Below are 19,842 nucleotides of genomic sequence, written 5' to 3'. Positions count from 1 at the left end.
TACCACCGTGGTCCCATAAGGTTATAATTAAGCTGAAAATTTCCTATCATCATAGCCATTATAACATTGTAGCAGAATTCCATTTCTTTTTATAAATTGAGTGCAGCCTAAGTGCATTGTGTTTACGAGGTCTATAGTAGTGTACTGTAATGTCCTGACCTTCACATTTACACCACTCCGTCACGAACTCAGCAGAGCAACTGCCAGTCCTGCAAGCTCCATTCATAAGTGCCCTGTCTCGGTGTGCCAGTTTTTAAGTCTTTTACACTGTATTTTTACTGTACCTTTTCTGTTTACATATGTTTAGATACACAAATATTTTACCATTGTGTGTCTGGGATTGTATGTAGTAGGCTACACCACCTAGGAGCAATAGGCTGCATATCCTGTAGTCTGGGTGTGTAGTAGGCTGCTGTACCTTCTAGGGTTGTGTGTAGTAGGCTACACCACCTAGGAGCAATAGGCTGCATATCCTGTAGTCTGGGTGTGTAGTAGGCTGTGCCTTCTAGGGTTGTGTGTAGTAGACTACACCATCTAGGAGCAATAGGCTACACCCCATAACCTAGGTGTGTAGCGCACTACACCATCTAGGGTTGTAGTAGGCTATACCGTCTAGGACCAACTGTATCCCGTAGCCTAGGTGTGTAGTAGGCTACGCCATCTAGTCCCTGACTTCTATATTGTTGAAAACTTAACAAGATCACCTAAGAATGTAGTTTCTCAAAATGTATTTTCATTGTTAAGTATAACACATGACTGTGTCAGATTGTTAATACTGACAAGTAGAAGCTATCTTGTTACCAAAAGAGTAATGTTTGAGACTGTCTTACTGGTAATACTGTTTTGGAGTCTTATCTGGTGTAACACAATAAAGAATAGTAATTTGCAACATTTAAAAATGTTGACCTGGGGCCAGGGGTGTGGTGGCTCGTGCTTGTAATCGCAGCACTTTGAGAGGCAGAGGCGGGCGGGTCACCTGAGGTCTAGAGTTCAAGACCAGCCTGGGCAACATGGCAAAACCCATCTCTACTAAAAATACAAAAATTAGCCAGGCATGGTGGCGGGTGCCTGTAATTCCAGCCGCTCAGGAAGCTGAGACAGGAGAATCACTTGAACTCAGGAGGTTGCAGTGACACAAGATCACACTACTGCACTCCAGCCTGGGCGACAGGGTGAGACTCCGTCTCAAAAAAAAAAAAAAAAAAAAAAAAGAAAGGAAAAGAAAATACAATGTGTAAATGGAGGCACAATAAATGAGGCAGTGGAAGAGGGGTAAACGTGGTATGTGGAAGAGACAGGAGCTTTTCTTTCAAACCTACTTGAATTATGCCACTCCCCGTCCTGTCCCTTGGATAAGTTTCTTGATAACTTTGTATTTCAGCTTCTTTCTTTTGTTTTCCTCTTTTTTTAACCGAGACAGGGTCCTACTCTGTACCCAGGCTGGAGTGCAGTAGCGTGATCATAGCTCATTGTAACCTAGAATTCCTGGGCTCCAAACGATCCTCCTCCCTCAGCCTCCTGACCACCTGGGACTCCAGGCACCCACCACCGCGTCCGGTTAATTTTTAAATTTTCTGTTGAAGTGGGGTCCATTTCAGTTTTCTTTTCAGTAAAGTGAAATGCTATCACTTGACGGAAGTTTTTGTGGGAATTAAACAAAGAACCCGTGTCAATGTACAGAGCATTGTATTTGGCAATCAAAATACACTACTCAGTCCTCTCCCATTGTTTATGGTAATGGGTAATTGATGAGAAACCTTGATTGAAAACTAAACCCACATTTTATAGCAAAATAAAGGCAATAAGAGCGTCAGAAGATTTGATACATCTTTGAGGAAGTATTATATGATCGTCCTCTAAACTTTGAAATAATAATCAGAAGGTAAGTCCTACTGCAATGACCATATAAAAGTTTACTTAAACTTTTTTTTTTTTTTTTTTAAATAAAAGGGGATGTAGATACTGGTAGAGCTTGTTGCTCGTGTTACAGAATATACAGCTTTATAAACTTTAATTTCTCAACAAATAAATTGACTCAGGGTATAGATGGTTTACAGAAGGTGATGGGAAAATACGTAGGGAAACGTTAAGCTTCTGTATCCAGAATGGCGTTTTTCTCATTTGTAGCTTCTATCTGATACAGCAGGGTTGAAGTGAAGGTGGCGTTGGCATTTTTGCTACTCTCATGGTACACTGGCATAATCCCTTTGGAAGACAGTTCCCTGATAAGTTTTTCTTGTATTTAAAGTTGAAGAGATCTTGTTAGAGTCTCGAGGCTTATAAAGTAATGGCCATCTCAGTGCTTTGGGAGTCCAAGATGGTACGATTGTCTGAGGCCAGTAGTTTGAGGCTACAGTGAGTTATGATTGCCCCACTGCACTCCATCCTCTGAAACACAACAAGAACCTTTAAGGAAAAAAAAAAAAAAAAAAAAAAAAGAGCTTATAGGCATATTTCAGGAAACTGCTGGGGTAGGTTTTTTGGGACAAGTACTTAAAGAAGGTCACAACTGCGTTGGATAATTGGGCTTGCATTTGCATTGGGCACTAGGCATTCTCTTTCTTTTTCTTTTTCTTTTGAGGTGGAGTCTCACTCTGTTGCCCAGGCTGGAATGCAGTGGTATAATCTTGGCTCGCTGCAACCTCCGCCTCCCAGGTTCAAGCAATTCTCCTGTCTCAACCTCCTGAGTACCTGGGACTACAGGCACATGCCACCACACCTGGCTAATTTTTTTTTGTATTTTTAGTAGAGATGGGGTTTCACCATGTTGATCAGGATGGTCTCGAGCTCCTGACTTCGTGATCTGCCCCGCTCAGCCTCCCAAAGTGCTGGGATTACAGGCCTGAGCCACCCCACCCAGCCCAAAGCAGAAAAAGCTTTCTAAAGTTGCTGACTCATTAAATGTACCCCCATGGCTTTGCGGTATGTTTAAGTTGTATAAACCACCCCTTCTTGTCATTTTCCATCCTATAATTCCTTACCTAATGGATTAAGTGGTGCCAGAAGTACCCCTGGAGAATGCAGATTTTTGATGCAGAAGCCACAGAAGTTGTATTATCTTAAGGGAAGGCCTTTGCTTGTCACCTTTTAATAGTAGGTTACAGTTGGTGATGCCCTGGGGCTCATTCCTCACAAATTGCAAAACTTACATGTGCTAACAAACCTTGGCCTTCAAAAGTAGTGACCTACATAAAAGTAGTTCTCCACACTCTTTCTTTGAAATTTCCTACAAGTACTGCTTTCCAGCCTGGTGCATTTCCTTGGAACTCACCGCATTCTGCTTGCTGAGCCCTTTTCCCACCCCTGCTCTCTCCCAGGCTTCCCCTCCTGGGCAACTGCTCTCACTTCTCACTGCTGCCACTGTGCTGCCTTTGCCCAGCGGCCCACCTCCGGCTGCTCCTGATGCCCCCTCCCAGAGCTGCCCCTTCTGCTGAAGGCGATAAAGCATGGCTTTCCCTTTGTAATTTGGGAAGATTTTTTTTTTTTTTTTTTTTTTTTTTTTTTTTTTTTTACTGTTTAAACTGTTAAGGGAGTTTTTTTTTTGCCACTGATGCATATTATAAAAAACACTCGGTTGTCTCCAAGTTTTTGTTTTAATTTTTTCAAGAGAATAAACTGGCTTATGTCCCTACACAGCTGAGCGGTGGTTTTCCCTGATTGTCCTAAGGAAGGCTTTGGCCCTAACCTGTGTGCCTCGTGGGCCACTTTTTTACTGGCGGCAGCAGGAGCAGCATCAGTATCAGTAGTTGAGAACACCCTAATCTATCTTTTCCTTTCTCTTCTTCACTTCTAACTATAGGGAAAACGTCCACAGCGCACAAAGGCAGAGTTGCATCCTAGGTGGATGTCTGACCACCTGTCCATCAAACCCATCAAGCAAGAGGTGAGTGTGTCAGAGAGTAGCGAGGAGGAGCTTTCCTGATGAGAGAGACAGATCCTTTTCATGTACTTCCATTCTTGCCTTTTTATTTTCCTTCATTTTTTTCCTAAACCCCAAATGTTTATTTAGCATTCTTATGCTTAGGATGCATTTCTAGAAAGAGAAAGAATTAGAAGACATGAGGCCACACTCTGGTTCTGACAGTCTCCTGGGGTAGTAGGCATGTCCACATTTAATGAGAATACATACTGCAATAGGTACATTTATGTAGGAGCAGTTCACAAATGCAAAGATGGGAGAATTTAGAGCTGGGCAATGAAAGGAGAGTTTGAGTAGGCAGAGCCATATTCGACCTGAATCCTGAGATGGCTGGGATTGACGGAGGGGGAGCAAAGAGGGTGGGAGATGTGGGGCAGAAGGCATCCCACACTACAGGAGTAGTAGAAACAAAAGCACAGAGACAGGAAATGATATAATGTGGTCAAAAAACAGTATATATTAGAGCCGTACATGGTAGCTCATGCCTATAATCTAAGCACTTTTAAGAGGCCAAGGCAGGTGGATTGCTTGTACTCACGAGTTCAAGACCAGCCTGGCCAACATAGTGAAACCCCATCTCTACTAAAAATACAAAAATTAGCTGGACATGGTCGCACGCACCTGTAATCCCAGCTATTCGGGAGGCTGAGGCAGGAGAATTGCTTGAACCCGGCAGGCGGAGGTTGCAGTGAGCTGAGATCACACCACTGCACTCCAGCCTGGGCGGCAACAGAGTGAAACTCAAAAAAAAGAGTCTGTGGCAAGTTTGTTGTTTTGTTTCTAATTGGAGACGTAGCATGGACCCGAGAAGTGTCCAGGAACGAGAGCATGGATCTGGCTGATCTGTGGTGAAATGAGATTCTTAGGTATCAAGGCCTTGCTGTGGAGTGTAGGTGATCACATTTCTTCTAAGACATGAAGCAAAAGAGGACATGAATGGGAGGGCAGGGAAATGTTTAGGTCACATGAGGGAAAGGGCACCATGTGGGAGTTTGAGATATAGTATTAGGTGAAGAAAGAATGTTTGGTGCAACCACTAATTGCTAATAAAGGAGTTGTCCAAGCAGCATCCTGGAGCTGACTGTGTTTCCGCATTTTCATCTTGTGATGTAGCTCAGGAGCCTGAAGCAGGAGATATACTTGAGCCTAGGAGTTTGAGACCAGCCTGGGCAACATAGCAAGACCCCACCTCTGAAAAAAAAAGTAGTTAAGTTACTTCATGACGTCACACTGTAGGAAGGGTCAGCACTTTTTAACTGTTTGTCTCCTTTGGGCACTCTTTCGTCGAATATTTAAACAGTTCAGTGACCCTAGACAGTTTTGAGTTAAGGGACAGTAGTTTTACTCTGGACCATGTCTTTGAATTGTTACGTTACGGAGCCTTCCTTTTTCCTTTCAGTAACATTTTCATGGCTCTTAAATGTAAGTGATGACACAATGGTCTATTGCAGAGATCTTGTCAGTAACTAAACACACTCTACCTTGAGCCCTGAAAAGGGAAAGCTAATTTATAAATTTGTATTTACTTCAGTATATTTTGATTTCACCTCTGCCTTTTTTTTTTTTTTTTTTTTTTTTTTTCTTGAGACAGAGTCCGGCTCTGTCACCCAGGCCAGAGTGCAGTGGCATGATCTCGGCTCACTGCAAGCTCTGCCTCCCGGGTTCACGTCATTCTCCTGCCTCAGCCTCCTGAGTAGCTGGGACTACAGGTGCCCGCCACCTCGCCCGGCTAGTTTTTTGTATTTTTTAGTAGGGACGGGTTTTCACCGTGTTAGCCAGGATGGTCTCGATCTCCTGACCTCGTGATCCACCCGTCTCGGCCTCCCAGAGTGCTGGGATTACAAGCTTGAGCCACCGTGCCCGGCCGACTTTTTTTTTGTTTGTTTGTTTTTTGAGACAGAATCCCGCTCTGTCGCCCAGGCTGGAGTGCAGTGGCATGATCTCGGCTCACTGCAAACTGCCTCCCGGGTCCACACCATTCTCCTGCCTCAGCCTCCCGAGTAGCTGGGACTACAGGTGCCCACCACCATGCCTGGCTATTTTTTTGTATTTTTAGTAGAGACGGGGTTTCACCGTGTTAGCCAGGATGGTCTTGATCTCCTGACCTCGTGATCTGCCCACCTCGGCCTCCCAAAGTGCCGGGATTACAGGTGTGAGCCACCGCGCCCGGCCAACCTCTGTCTCTTTTTAGCTCAGAGATGTGTCTTGCCCAATGTTTAATTACCTGGGGGTTGGCACTTCTATTAATGACTGACCTCCCTTCTCCAGTATCCTCTTCCTCCTAGTAGTCACTAATTTCGGAACGGCCTTTGGTCCCTGGTATTCAGCCATGTTCTCAAATGGTTTTCTAGCCTGGCCTTGTTGGGCTCTCTGCTGTCTTTATTACCTTGACAGTTAACACCTCCCTGAAAGCTCCCTTTTCTGTTGACCGTTCACTGCCCTGAGCATTCCTGGACCATAACTTCCTCTTCAGATTGCATAGCTGGCTGAATAGACTGCAAGGCCCTTCATTGCTCCCAGCAAAACTTCAGCATGAAACACTAAAATTTCTTCTTTTATTCTTGGCAGTGTTTGAGCTTTCTTTTGTTCTGCTCTTTAGTTTGAACAAAAAGAAACACGGTATTATAGAGACTGTAAAATAACTGTTGTGGTCCCTGGTATCCTGGAGAAACTTACTTAATGGTGACATGACCTTTTGAGCACGGAGGCCGGGTTTCTGGCCTATATTGGTCACTCAGCAGTCCAAACTTACTGCCTGAAAAAAGACTTTTAGTTGTGACTTCTGGGGAAAATACCAGTGAGGGGAGACTGTCTCACTGAACTACAGGATTCGGGATGCAGTGGTTACTTTTGTCCAGAGACTTTGGTCATTGCTGTTGCTAGGGAGCCATGTGTTGGGTGGCAGTCTCACATGTGCTGCTGACAGGAGCAAGGATGCCAGCAAGTCTGATACCTGCCCTCAGAGAGGGAAGCGTGTAAGGGTACGGCATATTGGGCATTGCTAAAATCAGGGGTACTGGTGAATTGTCCTTGACTGGATTTTAAAGTGGTGTTTCTCATTAGCTTCTCATTAAAAACCCCCTTGATTCTAGCAGGCCTCTTATCTGTAAAGCATTCATACACCAGCTCCTATCCCATTTGCAACTGACCTCACCTTTTAAAGAAAAAAATTGCAGCATAAGACAGTATCACATTTTTTTAACTGTGCAGTGCCGAGACCAGCTGGTTCAGGGAGACCCTAGCCCAGCGGTGCTGGAGGAATTAAAGACACACACACAGAAATACAGAGGTGTGACGTGAGAAATCAGGGGTCTCACAGCCTTCAGAGCTGAGAGCCCCAAACAGAGATTTACCCACGCATTTATTAACAGCAAGCCAGTCATTAGCATTGTTTCTATAGATATTAAATTAACTAAAAGTATCCCTTTTGGGAAACAAAGGGATGGGCCGAATTGAAGGAATAGGTATGCAGCAGGAGCATGTCCTTAAGGCACAGATCGCTCATGCTATTGTTTGTGGTTTAAGAAGCCTTTAAGCGGTTTTCCACCCTGGGTGGACCAGGTGTTCCTTGCCCTCATTCCGGTAAACCCACAACCTTCTAGCGTGGGCGTCATGGCCATCAGGAACATGTCACAGTGCTGCAGAGATTTTGTTTATGGCCAGTTTTGGGGCCAGTTTATGGCCAGATTCTGGGGGGCCTGTTCCCAACAGTGCAGGTTTACTTTTCCTTGGTCGGTTGTCATTCATTTGGTTGTACTGGTTCTTTAATAGTTAAAATGCTACCGAAAGTGAGTCGTGTTTTTTAGTGGTGTTTCATCAAGACTTGCTTTACCTTGCATCGACCTAGGGCTGAAAATTAGCACGGGAATTTTAAACCATTCTAGTGGTGCATAACATATAATTTTTTTTTTTTTTTTTTTTTTTTTTTTTTTGGTCTCAGATGTGTGTAATGTCATTAAGGTAAAATTGTAATTGTTGAGAATTCACATCAGATGGGAAATTGCTAAAATGGTAACCCATGCTGCAAGAAAAAAGGCCCAGAGAAATGTGAGACAGGATCCAGCTAAAGCAGGAGGCGTTCGCAAGTGCAGGGCCATGCTGGAGGAGGGGCAGATTCTGGAGAAAGCGGTCTGAGACAGGTGGAGCAATAACTAGAGGGACAGATGGCATTGGCAAGGGCAGGAGCCACAGCTGGGCGTGGCCGGTGCAGGCTCCCACCTGCCCACCGTGTCTATAGAAAATGTGGAGACTGCATGTCGAAAACTGTAAAAGACCTGGTAATCCCACAACTCAGGAATCATTACTATTTACATTTTTATGTATTTGCTTCAGGCTTTTCCTCTACGCATTTATTACAAAACGGATCATATCGAGCATTATTCTGTGACCCATATGCTCTTTTTTTTGAGATACTTTGTAATCAGTTTATTAAGGAGACAGTCATACATTTCAAGAATTGTTTAAATTCTGATACCCAGATTTAAGCATGTGAACATGTGATTTGATTTTAAAACATAAAATAAAAGCTATTCATAATTTGCTGTACTACCAACCTTAAATTACAGTTACTTTGGGGCGTAAGTCAAATGGTTTAAACTGTGAGCCTGTTGGACATACCTAAGGAATACCTTCTTATATTACATGTGTACGTGACTTCTTCGTGTAAAGGTCTTTTCACTTGAATTTCTATGTTACCTGGCTCTGGAAGTCACTACTCAGGAGCTTATGGTCCAAAGAGAAGGAGAGGGACAGATAACCAGGATTGGTCAAAATATAGATACATATATGGACATATATACAGCAAATTCAATCTGTGTGCATGGAGTGCCAAGGCCACAGGTAATCATCAGTCCTAAAGATAGACGTAAAAGCTGCAATGGAAGGAAGATAGTTGCAGAGAAGAAGATTCTAGAAGTCCCTATTGACAAAGGCATGAAAGATGGCCAGAAGATAACATTCTGTGGTGAAGGACACCAAGAACCAGAACTGGAGCCAGGAAACATTATCACTCGGGTAGAACAGAACGACCATGCTGTTTTTACTCGACAGGGAGAAGACCTTTTCCTGTGTACAGACATACAGCTGGCTGAAACACTGTGTGACTCGCAGATGCTAACACCTACTTTCGAAGACTGAACCATGGTCATGACCTCTCATCCAGGTCAGAATGTCAAGCACGGGGATATCAAGTGTGTGCTAAATGAAAGAATGTCAATTGACTGCACACCGTATGCAGAAAGTCACCTAATCACGGAATTTATGTAAACGCTTCTCAGAGTGGCTCTCTCTCCTGATAAACTCTCTTTGCTAGAAAAACTTCTACCCGGTAGGAAGGAAGTAGAAGAGACTAATGGGATGATCAAAAAGAACTGGTGTGCTGGCCAGGCGCGGTGGCTCACGCCTGTAATCCCAGCACTTTGGGAGGCCGAGACGAGCGGATCACGAGGTCAGGAGATCGAGACCATCCTGGCTAACACGGTGAATCCCCGTCTCTACTAAAAAATACAAAAATTAGCCGGGCCGGTGACAGGCACCTGTAGTCCCAGCTACATGGGAGGCTGAGGCAGGAGAATGGCGTGAACCCGGGAGGCAGAGCTTGCAGTGAGGCAGAGCTTGCAGTGAGTGGAGATCACGCCACTGCACTCCAGCCTGGGTGACAGAGCGAGACTCCGCCTCAAAAAAAAAAAAAGAACTGGCGAGCTTTGAGGCAGATCAGCAAAGATGGCAGCATTGCAACGGAGAAGCATATGAGGGCAGTGAACACCGTTTCCCAGAAGAGGTGGTCAGCGTCAAAGCCCTTAACTGGGCCGGTGAGTAACACTCACTGCTGGCATTTTATCTGCAACAGTGACTGAGTGAAGGCCTGTAACCATAATGTGCTCGCTGCTTCCTATTGTTTTAAATATTCAGCTAGAGAAGTGTTTTAAAGGTAAATGAAGAACAAACGTGATGATAAAAGCTCTGACATTGCCCTGTATGTATGATGACTTCGCTGTGCAAGACACGATTTAATACCTGTAAAAACTAAGAAACTCTCCTAGCATTTTAAGGCCAAGTCTTGTAACTGATCTCAGCTGTGTATGTGGAAAAGTCTAGGCTGAAAAGCAATGCTAGGTATACCTACTGGCTTCAGTGTATGAACCTTCACCGTTAACCTACGAAATTAAAACTGGATTTAACCGGCTATTAGAAAAAAGCCCAAACTAAATTTGTAGAGAAGCGTTGGTCCATATAGTTGTTTGTATTAACTGGGATTCATTGTGATGCCTCTGCATTTATTGTATGGCTTCAAGTGTTACTCGAAGATGGCATAATATATAACTTAACCTGTGGTATCAGTGATAGAAATCATACCTGCATTCGTCCGTTCTCACACTGCTATAAAGAACTACCTGAGACTGGGATTTATGAAGAAGAGAGGTTTAATTGACTCACAATTCCACAGGCTGTATAGAAAGGATGACTGGGGAGCCTCAGGAAACTTAAAATTGTGGCAGAAGGCGAGGGGAAAGGAAGCATGTCTTAGCACAGCAGAGCAGGAGAGACGGAGACAGAAAGCGCGAGTGTGCATGTGTGACGGGGGATGTGCCACACACTTTAATAAAAACAATCAGATCTTGGCCGGACGTGGTGGCTCACGCCTGTAATCCCAGCACTTTGGGAGACCAAGACGGGTGGATCACAAGGTCAGGAGTTCGAGACCAGCCTGGCCAAGATGGTGACACCTCAGCTCTACTAAAAATACAAAAATTAGCCAGTCATGGTGGCGGGCGCCTGTAATATCAGCTACTCAAGAGGCAGAGGTTGCAGTGAGCCGAGATCATGCCACTACACTCCAGCCTAGGCGACAGAGCGAGACTCCGTCTCAAAACAAAAAAGCAAAAAGCAGCCAGATCAGCTGCACGCAGTGGCTCACGCCTGTAGTCCCAGCACTTTGGGAGGCCGAGGCGGGCAGTTCACCTGAGGTCAGGAGTTCAAGACCGGCCTGACCAACATACAGAAACCCCGTCTCTGAAAAATACAAAATTAGCTAGGCATGGTGGCAGGTGCCTGTAATCCCAGCTACTGGGGAGGCTGAGGCAGAGGAATGGCTTGAACCCGGGAGGTGGAGGTTGCAGTGAGCTGAGATGGCACCATTGCCTCAGCCTCCTGAGTAGCTGGGACTACAGGGGCCGCCACCACGCCTGGCTAATTTTTTGTATTGTTAGTAGAGACGGGGTTTCACCATGTTAGCCAGGATGGTCTCAGTCTCCTGACCTTGTGAACCACCCGTCTCGGCCTCCCAAAGTGCTGGGATTACAGGCGTGAGCAACCACGCCCGGCCGCTGGTGTGCTTTATATACTGTTTGTGAGTTTTGTGTTCGTGTTCCATTTGTCTGAGGAGAGCACTATTAACTGATTGTAAGATATTACATATTAATAATAATAAGTCATACTTATTACATAAAAGAATTCTATATTCGTAAGATTTAGGTTATTGGCTTTTGACTTTTTTCTCTTTCTCCCCCTCCAATGACTTAACATATGAACACTTCCTGTGGTTATTTAGATTATCAACGTCTTTTTCTTTCTTTTTTTTTTTTTTTTTTGAGACGAAATCTCACTCTGTTACCAGGCTGGATGGAGTGCAGTGGCGCAGTCTCGGTTCACTGCAACCTCCATCTCCCAGGTTCAAGTGATTCTCCTGCCTCAGCCTCTCGAGTAGCTGGGACTACAGGTGCGTACCACCATGCCCAGCTAATTTTTCTATTTTTAGTAGAGATAGAGTTTCGTCATGTTTGCCAGAATGGTCTCAATCTCTTGACCTTGTGATCCGCCCGCCTTGGCCTCCCAAAGTGCTGAGATTATAGGCGTGAGCCACCGTGCCTGGCCAGATTATCAAGTCTTGAGTGATCAGCATTACAATTTCATAAGTAATTGGCTTGCATTTGCTCAGCCCTTATTAAAATGCCGGATCCTACTTAATGTACCCTCTACTGATGAAAGAAGAATATTTCACAGGTTTACACCTACTGTCTTTGTTGCAGGGGAGAGTGGCCAGAATACACATATGTAATTCTGTAAATAAATTTCATGTTTGATATATATATACCTGTTTCCCTCTCCTTTTGGGGTCTGACATACAGAAAGCATCACAATTCTCTTTTAATGAAATCTTGCCTTTGACAAGGCTCAGTTTTCTTTTTTTTATTATTGTAAGCAGGATTTATTCTTTAAGTTCTAGGGTACATGTGCAGAACGTGCAGGTTTGTTACATAGGTATATGTACATGTGCCATGTTGGTTTGCTGCACCCATCAACTCGTCATTTACATTAGGTATTTCTCCTAATGCTATCCTTCCCCCAGTCTCCCAACCCCCAACAGGCCCCAGTGTGTGATATTCCCCACCCTGAATCCCAGTGATCTCATTGTTCAGTTCCCACCTATGAGTGAGGACATTCAGTGTTCGTTTTCTGTCATGTGATAGTTTGCTGAGAATGATGGTTTCCAGCTTCATTCATGTCCCTGCAAAGGACATGAACTCATCCTTTTTTATGGCTGCACAGTATTCCATGATGCATATGTGCCACATTTCCTTATTCTAGTCAATCACTGATGGACATTTGGGTTGGTTCCACGTCTTTGCTATTGTGAATAGTCTCACAGTAAACATACGTATGCATGTGTCTTTATAGCAGCATGATTTATAATCCTTTGGGTATATACCCAGTAATGGGATGGCTGGATCAAGTGATATTTCTACTTCTAGATCCTTAAGGAATCGCCACACTGTTTTCCATAATGGTTGAACTAGTTTACAGTCCCACCAACAATGTAAAAGTGTTCCTATTTCTCCACATCCTCTCCAGCACCTGTTGTTTCCTGACTTGTTAATGATCGCCATTCTAACTGGTGTGACATGGTATCTCATTGTTTTGATTTGCATTTCTCTCATGGCCAGTGATGATGAGCATTTTTTCATGTGTCTGTTGGCTGCATAGATGTCTTCTTTTGAGAAGTGTCTGTTCATATCCTTTGTCCACTTTTTGATGGGGTTTTTTTTTCTTGTAAATGTGTTTGAGTTCTGTGTAGATTCTGGATATCAGTCCTTTGTCAGATGGGTAGAATGCAAAAATACTGTCCTATTCTATAGGTTGTCTGTTCATTCTGATGGCAGTTTCTTTTGCCGTGCAGAAGCTCTTTAGTGTAATTAGATCCCATTTGTCTATTTTGGCTTTTGTTGCCATTGCTTTTGGTGTTTTAGTCATGAAGTCCTTGCCCATGCCTATGTCCTGAATGGTATTGCCTAGGTTTTCTTCTAGGGTTTTTATGGTTTTAGGTCTAACATTTAAGTCTTTAATCCATCTTGAATTAATTTTTATGTAAGGTGTAAGGAAGGGATCCAGTTTCAGCCTTCTATATATGGCTAGCCAGTTTTCCCAGCGCCATTTATTAAATAGGGAATCTTTTCCCCATTACTGGTTTTTGTCAGGTTTGTCAAAGATCCGATGGTTGTAGATGTGTGGTGTTATTTCTGAGGCCTCTGTTCTGTTCCATTGGTCTATATCTGTTTTGGTACCAGTACCATGCTGTTTTGGTTACTGTAGTGACAAGGCTTAGTTTTCATATCTCCTCTCTTTCCCCTGCCCATGTTGGTCAACTGATACCTTATGGTGTTTTTTTGGCATCGGTATACATCTGAAAAGAGCAAAGGCAAATAGTTTTGTTTTACTTTGTTTTGTTAATTGCAGTTTCATCATATCTCAGCTGGGTAAAGATGTTGCTGGAACAATTAAGAACCTGGGAAGTAGGGTGGAAGTGAGAGTAGGGATTATGGCAAAATTTAGGGAAGGTGCTTGACAGACATTTATTCAGGAAGCAGTGGCCAGAGTTGCAGTCTTCAGGACAGTCATCCTTGCCAAGTGTCCGTAGCATCCCCTTTTCAGAATAAACATCCACCGTATTGAAACTGGCCAGCTGTGGTTATAGGATAAAAATGTTACGGGTTTTATTTAATAAAACACCGTATGGGTACAGTGTTACGTATGTAGTTAATGTTTTATTTTCATCCCCCCTGTTCATTCCAGATTTCTACCTGTAAACTCTTCTAGAGTCAGGCTCATAGATTTCTGAATGATGAAAATGACATTGAGAAGTCTATTAACTGGGCCACGGGCCGTGGCTCACACCTGTAATCCCAGCACTTTGGGAGGCTGAGGTGGGTGGATCACCTGAGGTCAGGAGTTCTAGTCCAGCCTGGTCCACATGGTGAAACCCTGTCTCTACTAAAAATACAAAAATTAGCCAGGCATGGTGGTACACACCTGTAATCTCAGCTACTCTGGAGGCTGAGGCAGGAGAATCACTTGAACCCAGGAGCCCGTGGCTGCAGTAAGCCAAGATCATGCCATTGTACTCCAGCCTTGGTGACAAAGCAAGACTCCGTCTCAAGAAAAAAAAAAAGCCTACTATCTATGCAAGATCATCTCTAAATTTGGAGTCAAATGAGAATGTTTTGTTTCGTTTTGTGTTTTTGAGATAGGGTCTATCCCCCAGGTTGGACTGTAGTGGGACAGTCACAGCTCGCTGCAGCCTGAAACTCCTGGGCCCAAGAGATCCTCCCGCCTCAGCCACCCATGTAGATGGGACTACAGGTGTACACTACCACACCTGGCTAATTTATTTATTTATTAATTATCTGTTTATTTTATTTTTTTCTATAGAGATGGGATGATGGGGTTTCACTTTGTTGCCCAAGCTGGTCTTGAACTCCTGAGCGCAAGCAATCCTCCTGCATTGGCCTCCCATAGTGTTGGGAGTCCAGATGTGAGCCACCAACCACACCCAGCCTAAACTGGTTTTAAGAACCATAAAAATCAGAACTCCACAGGGAGCAAGGGGGGAAAAAAGCACCATAAAGAAAATAATATAAAATTTTAATCAAAGACATTTTCAGTGCCCTTACATTGGGTATTGAAATGGTAAAACAGAAGTGACTATCTTGAATGGTGATTTACATAAGTGACTATCAGCATTCATCTTTTTTTTCCTCCACATTAAGGCCACTAGTTCAACTTCCACAGTATCCCTGCTACTCAGGAGGCTAAGATGGGAGGATCGCTTGAGACCAGGAGTTCCAGACCAACCTGGGAAACATAGCGAGTTCCCATCTTTTTTTAAAAAAAAGAAAAGAAAGTAAAACTCTTGAAAATGTATCTGATATAGATCTTTAGGTCTATCTCCCTACTAAAAAGATCTGTTAAAGAAAGCTTTACCTTTTCATTACGTTTCACTCAAAATGGGATAATTAGTGTTTTTTCTTAAAGAGTAATGTAAATTCTCCTTCTGTTGACACCTGGTTCATTTTTCTGTCTGCAACTTACACATACAGTCTATTGCAGGCACCAGTTACTACCTCTTCAAAAATAATTTTTAAAGAGGAAAATGTTTTAGCTTTCACATTCACACAAAAGATGAGGAAAGAAATTGAAAACAGGGCTGGGCGCGGTGGCTCACACCTGTAATCCCAGCACTTCGGGAGGCCGAGGTGGGCGGATCACCTGAGGCCGGGAGTTCGAGACCAGCCTGACCAACATGCAGATACCCCGTCTCTACTAAAAATACAAAATTAGCCAGGTGTGGTGGTGCATACCTGTAATCCCAGCTACTTGGGAGGCTGAGCCAGGAAATCGCCGCACCCCAGGAGGTAGAGGTTGTGGTGAGCCGAGATCGCACCATTGCACTCCAGCCTAGGCAACAAGCATGAAACTCCGTCTCAAAAATATAAAAAAATGAATAAAAATACAAAAACCAGCCAGTCATGGTGACACATGCCTGTAATCCCAGCTACTCAGGAGGCTGGAGCAGGAGAGTTGCTTGAACCCAGGAGGCAGAGGTTGCTGTGAGCCGAGATCATGCCACTGCACTCCCTCCTGGGGAACAGAGCGAGACTCCGTCTCGAAAGAAAAAAAAAGAAATTGAAAACAAACAACTTACCTGTTCTGGGCTACAGAACTAGTTCATTGGGGATAGCAGGGTGAGGGGGTTGGAAATAAGCGTTGTAAAACTTTCATAAATTATGATAGTAGTAATCCTGTTTTCTTTTGTTTGCCTTACCTTTTTTTAGATTTCTTAGGTAATCACGTCGGGAGCAACCACTTGAAATCTTTATTAATGTTTGAATTGGAAAACTCGTGAAAAGGCTAGCCAATCTTTGGGTAGTTTATGAATTTCCATGTGGTCTCCTTCATCTCTTTTCTGCATTTTAAGCCAAAGCAGTGGGCCTTTCCATCAGAACTCCAGTTTTATTCATTGTCTTACTTGTAAAGCATAAAAGTTAAGACTTTTAATACATGCACATTATTGAAATTAAGAAACTGTGTTCTGGGCCAGGCACAGTGGCTCACACCTGTAATCTCAGCACTTTGGGAGGCTGAGGTCAGAAGTTCGAGACCAGACTGGCCAACATGGCAAAACCCCATCTCTACTGAAAATACAAAAATTAGCTGGGCGTGGTGGCAGGTACCTGTAACTCCAGTTACTCAGGAGGCTGAGGCGAGAGAATTGCTTAAACTGGGAGGCAGAGGTTGTAGTGAACCAAGATCATACCATTGCACTCCACTCTCACAGAGTGAGAGTCCATCTCCAAAAAAAAAAGGAACTGTGTTCTGTTGAGTGACTGTCTTTCATCCTAGTATACTTTTTAAAACTTTCCTTTATTGGCTGGATGCGGTGGCTCACGCCTGTAATCCCAACACTTTGGGAGGCTGAGGCAGGCAGATCATGAGGTCAGGAGATTGAGACCAACCTGGCTAACATGGTGAAACCCCATCTCAAGTGAAAATATAAAAAATTAGCCTGGCGCGATGGCAGGCGCCTGTAGTCCCAGCTACTTAGCAGGCTGAGGCAGGAGAATGGCGTGAACCTGGGAGGCAGAGCTTGCAGTGAGCCGAGATCGTGTCACTGAACTGCCCCAGTTTCTCTTCTCTCCAGTAAATTATCCATAAGATTGTTTCCTAAATACCACAAATTATATAAATTGTTGGACACAAAACTTTTACCGTTTTGAATCTCCCTTATGTTTTAACATTTATATATATCTAAACATATGTTCTCCAGATACAAAATCAACTTTTCATGATATAAAGTACCTAGCTAATATTATTTGTTGAAAATATTGAATTCAGTGAACTGAGAGCAGAGAGCTTATCTTGCATGATTGTGTACTGACAGGATGTGCTCATTGGCTCCTCACAGGAGACTCCTGTGCTGACCAGAATAGAAAAACAAAAGCGCAAAGAAGAGGAAGAAGAGCGTCAGATTCTTCTAGCAGTGCAGAAGAAGGAGCAGGAGCAGATGCTGAAGGAAGAGAGGAAACGCGAGTTGGAGGAGAAGGTCAAGGCAGTGGAAGGTATGTGCAGTGACCGCGTGGTCTGGAGAGGTGCATGTCTGTGGACCAGCCATCCTGTAGCCCGAGCTAGCTCAAGCTAAGTTCTGCCATGCATCCGAGTTGTTTCCGGCACTTTCTATTTAAATATCTTGTGCATTGTATTCCGACATGTTCATTGACCTGTATCCACCCCCACTGGCTTTACATTCCTTCTAAAGCGCTAGTATTGGTCATTCTTAGTGTGTCTTTCAGAATCTTGCTTATTTTTCTGATCGCTGGGTTCCACACATGAAACAGAAAAAAAAAATTTAAGGTATTGATGAGAACTGATTTCACAGATATAATTTTGAACACAAATGAGGTATGTTTAAGAAAAGTCTCAGTGTTTTGTTTATTTTTAGATATGGCACTGTTCACCTCTAAAATGTTACCATGAATATTACTAAGACAAAGCTGTTTTCTCAGGTCCAGTTCTAGGTCTTGGGCTAGTTAGCCTTTTTTTCTGTTTAGAGTTTTGCAAACAAAGGGTAGTAGCTGTTTTTAGATGTTTTCTTAGATAACAATTGTATTTATAAGCTCAACCTGATAAATCATGTGATAACAGATCATTTGGTATAATTTAAGATAGTCCAAGATTTACCTTTAAATAAGTGTATTGAATAGTTTTAATTTTTTAATAAAACGGCATAGCATATGGATTTGGCTTTTTGAATACAGCATTTTGCAGGGCAAAATTTCAGTAAATTTTGGCTAAGAAAATTGAAAGATTCTGGGCTTATGTACCTATTAAGTAACAGAGAAAGTTACTTAACCTATTATGTGCACCTCATTCCTACCAAGATTTTTTTTTTTTTTTTGAGACAGAGTCTTGCTCTGTCACCCATGCTGGAGTGCAGTGGCGTGATTTCGGGTCACTGCAAGCTCTGCCTCCCAGGTTCACGCCGTTCTCCTGCCTCAGCCTCCCGAGTAGCTGGGACTACAGGCGCCCGCCACCACGCCCGGCTAATTTTTTATATTTTTAGTTGAGACAGGGTTTCACCATGTTAGCCAAGATGAACTCGATCTCCTGACCTCCTGATCCCCCTGCCTCGGCCTCTCAAAGTGCTGGGATTACAGGTTTGAGCCATCGTGCACGGCCTTTTTTTTTTTTTTGATACGTTGTCTCACTCTGTGGCCCACCTGGAGTGCAGTGGCACAGTCTTCACTTACTGCATCCTCTGCCTCAGCGTCCCGAGTAGCTCGGACTATCGGTGCACCACCACGCCTGACTGATGTTTGTATTTTTAGTAGACACAGGGTTTTACCATGTTGGGCAGGCTGGTCTCAAACTCCTAACCTCAAATGATCTTGCTGCCTCGGCCTCCCAAAGTGCTGGGATTACAGGCGTGAGCCACTGTGCCTGACCACATTAAGGGTTTTAGAATGAATAAAGAAATAATGGGACAGGCGCAGTGACTCACACCTGTAATCCCAGCACTTCGGAAGGCCAAGGGGGGGGGTGGATCACCTGAAGTCGGAAGTTCAAAACCAGCCTGACCAACATGGAGAAACCCCATCTCTACTAAAAGTACAAAAAATTAGCCAGGCGTGGTGGCACATGCCTGTAATGCCAGCTACTCAGGAGGCTGAGGCAGGAGAATTGCTTGAACCCGGGAGGCAACGGTTCCAGTGAGCCGAGATCATGCCATTGTACTCCAGCCTGGGCAACAAGAGTGAAACTCCATCTTAAAAAAAGAAAAGAAAGGGAGGGAGGGAGGGAAAAGAAAAGAAAGAAAGAAATGATGGCTGGGCATGACGGCTCACGCCTATAATCCCAGCACTGTGGGAAGCCGAGGTGGCCAGATCACTTGAGGTCAGGATTTCGAGACCAGCCTGGCCAACATGGCCAAACGTGGTGGTGCATGCCTGTAATCTCAGCTACTCAGGAGGATGAGGTGGGAGAATTGCTTGAACCCCGAAGGTGGAGGTTGCAGTGAGCCAAGATCATGCTACTGCACTCCAGCCTGGGCGACAGAGCAAGACTGTCTCAATAAAAAAACAACCCTTAGTGCATATGATCTACATGTTTAGCCTGTGTCATACTATGTAGTATATCTCACTTGTAAGATCTTCTATAATTGGCTATTTCCAGTGCCACATTTAAATTCCTCAAGACATAATAACTGGCTTTAATTTGTTTATATTTTTTAGTGGAATTGTGTTTTTTATTTAATAGGGTCTTTATTGGGTACACCTGTCATTTTAATTTATATAGGCAGGTCCAAAACTCATTTTTATGGCTTAGTTTCTGTATTGTAGGATTAATAATTCCTGTATTATAGTCGCATCTACAGTAGTTACAAATAAAATTAAATCCTAGGAATTAACCAAAGTGGTGAAAGAGCTCTATAATGAAAACTGTAAAACATGGATGAACAAAATTGAAAAGAGCACCCAAAAACTGGAAAGCTTTCTACATTCATAGATTACAAGAATCAGTATTATTAAAATGTCCATACTACTCAAAGTAATCCACAGATTCAATGCAGTGTCTACCAAAATACCAATGACATT

The 19,842-nt window shown here is 43.6% G+C and overlaps 1 protein-coding gene and 1 pseudogene across 4 annotated transcripts in view; both read left to right on the top strand.

Moving 5' to 3' along the window:
- The window catches only part of LOC104676303 (cat eye syndrome critical region protein 2), a 194,332-nt gene that overhangs the window by 145,249 nt on the left and 29,241 nt on the right, over window positions 1–19,842 (top strand). For 3 of the 4 annotated variants that reach the window (XM_030915755.1, XM_030915753.1, XM_030915752.1), the window contains exons 8-9: window positions 3,800–3,883; window positions 17,157–17,310. In XM_030915755.1, coding sequence (XP_030771615.1) covers window positions 3,800–3,883; window positions 17,157–17,310 — 238 coding nt within the window. The remainder of the gene's footprint in view (window positions 1–3,799; window positions 3,884–17,156; window positions 17,311–19,842) is intronic. The other variant, XM_030915754.1, reaches the window with a different exon arrangement.
- LOC115892723 lies at window positions 7,928–9,774 on the top strand (annotated as a pseudogene).

This window comes from Rhinopithecus roxellana, chromosome 13, assembly GCF_007565055.1.
Source record: "Rhinopithecus roxellana isolate Shanxi Qingling chromosome 13, ASM756505v1, whole genome shotgun sequence".
Taxonomy (NCBI): domain Eukaryota; kingdom Metazoa; phylum Chordata; class Mammalia; order Primates; family Cercopithecidae; genus Rhinopithecus; species Rhinopithecus roxellana.
The sequence above is the reverse complement of the archived record's forward strand: the minus strand, read 5'-3'. Positions and strand labels throughout refer to the sequence as shown.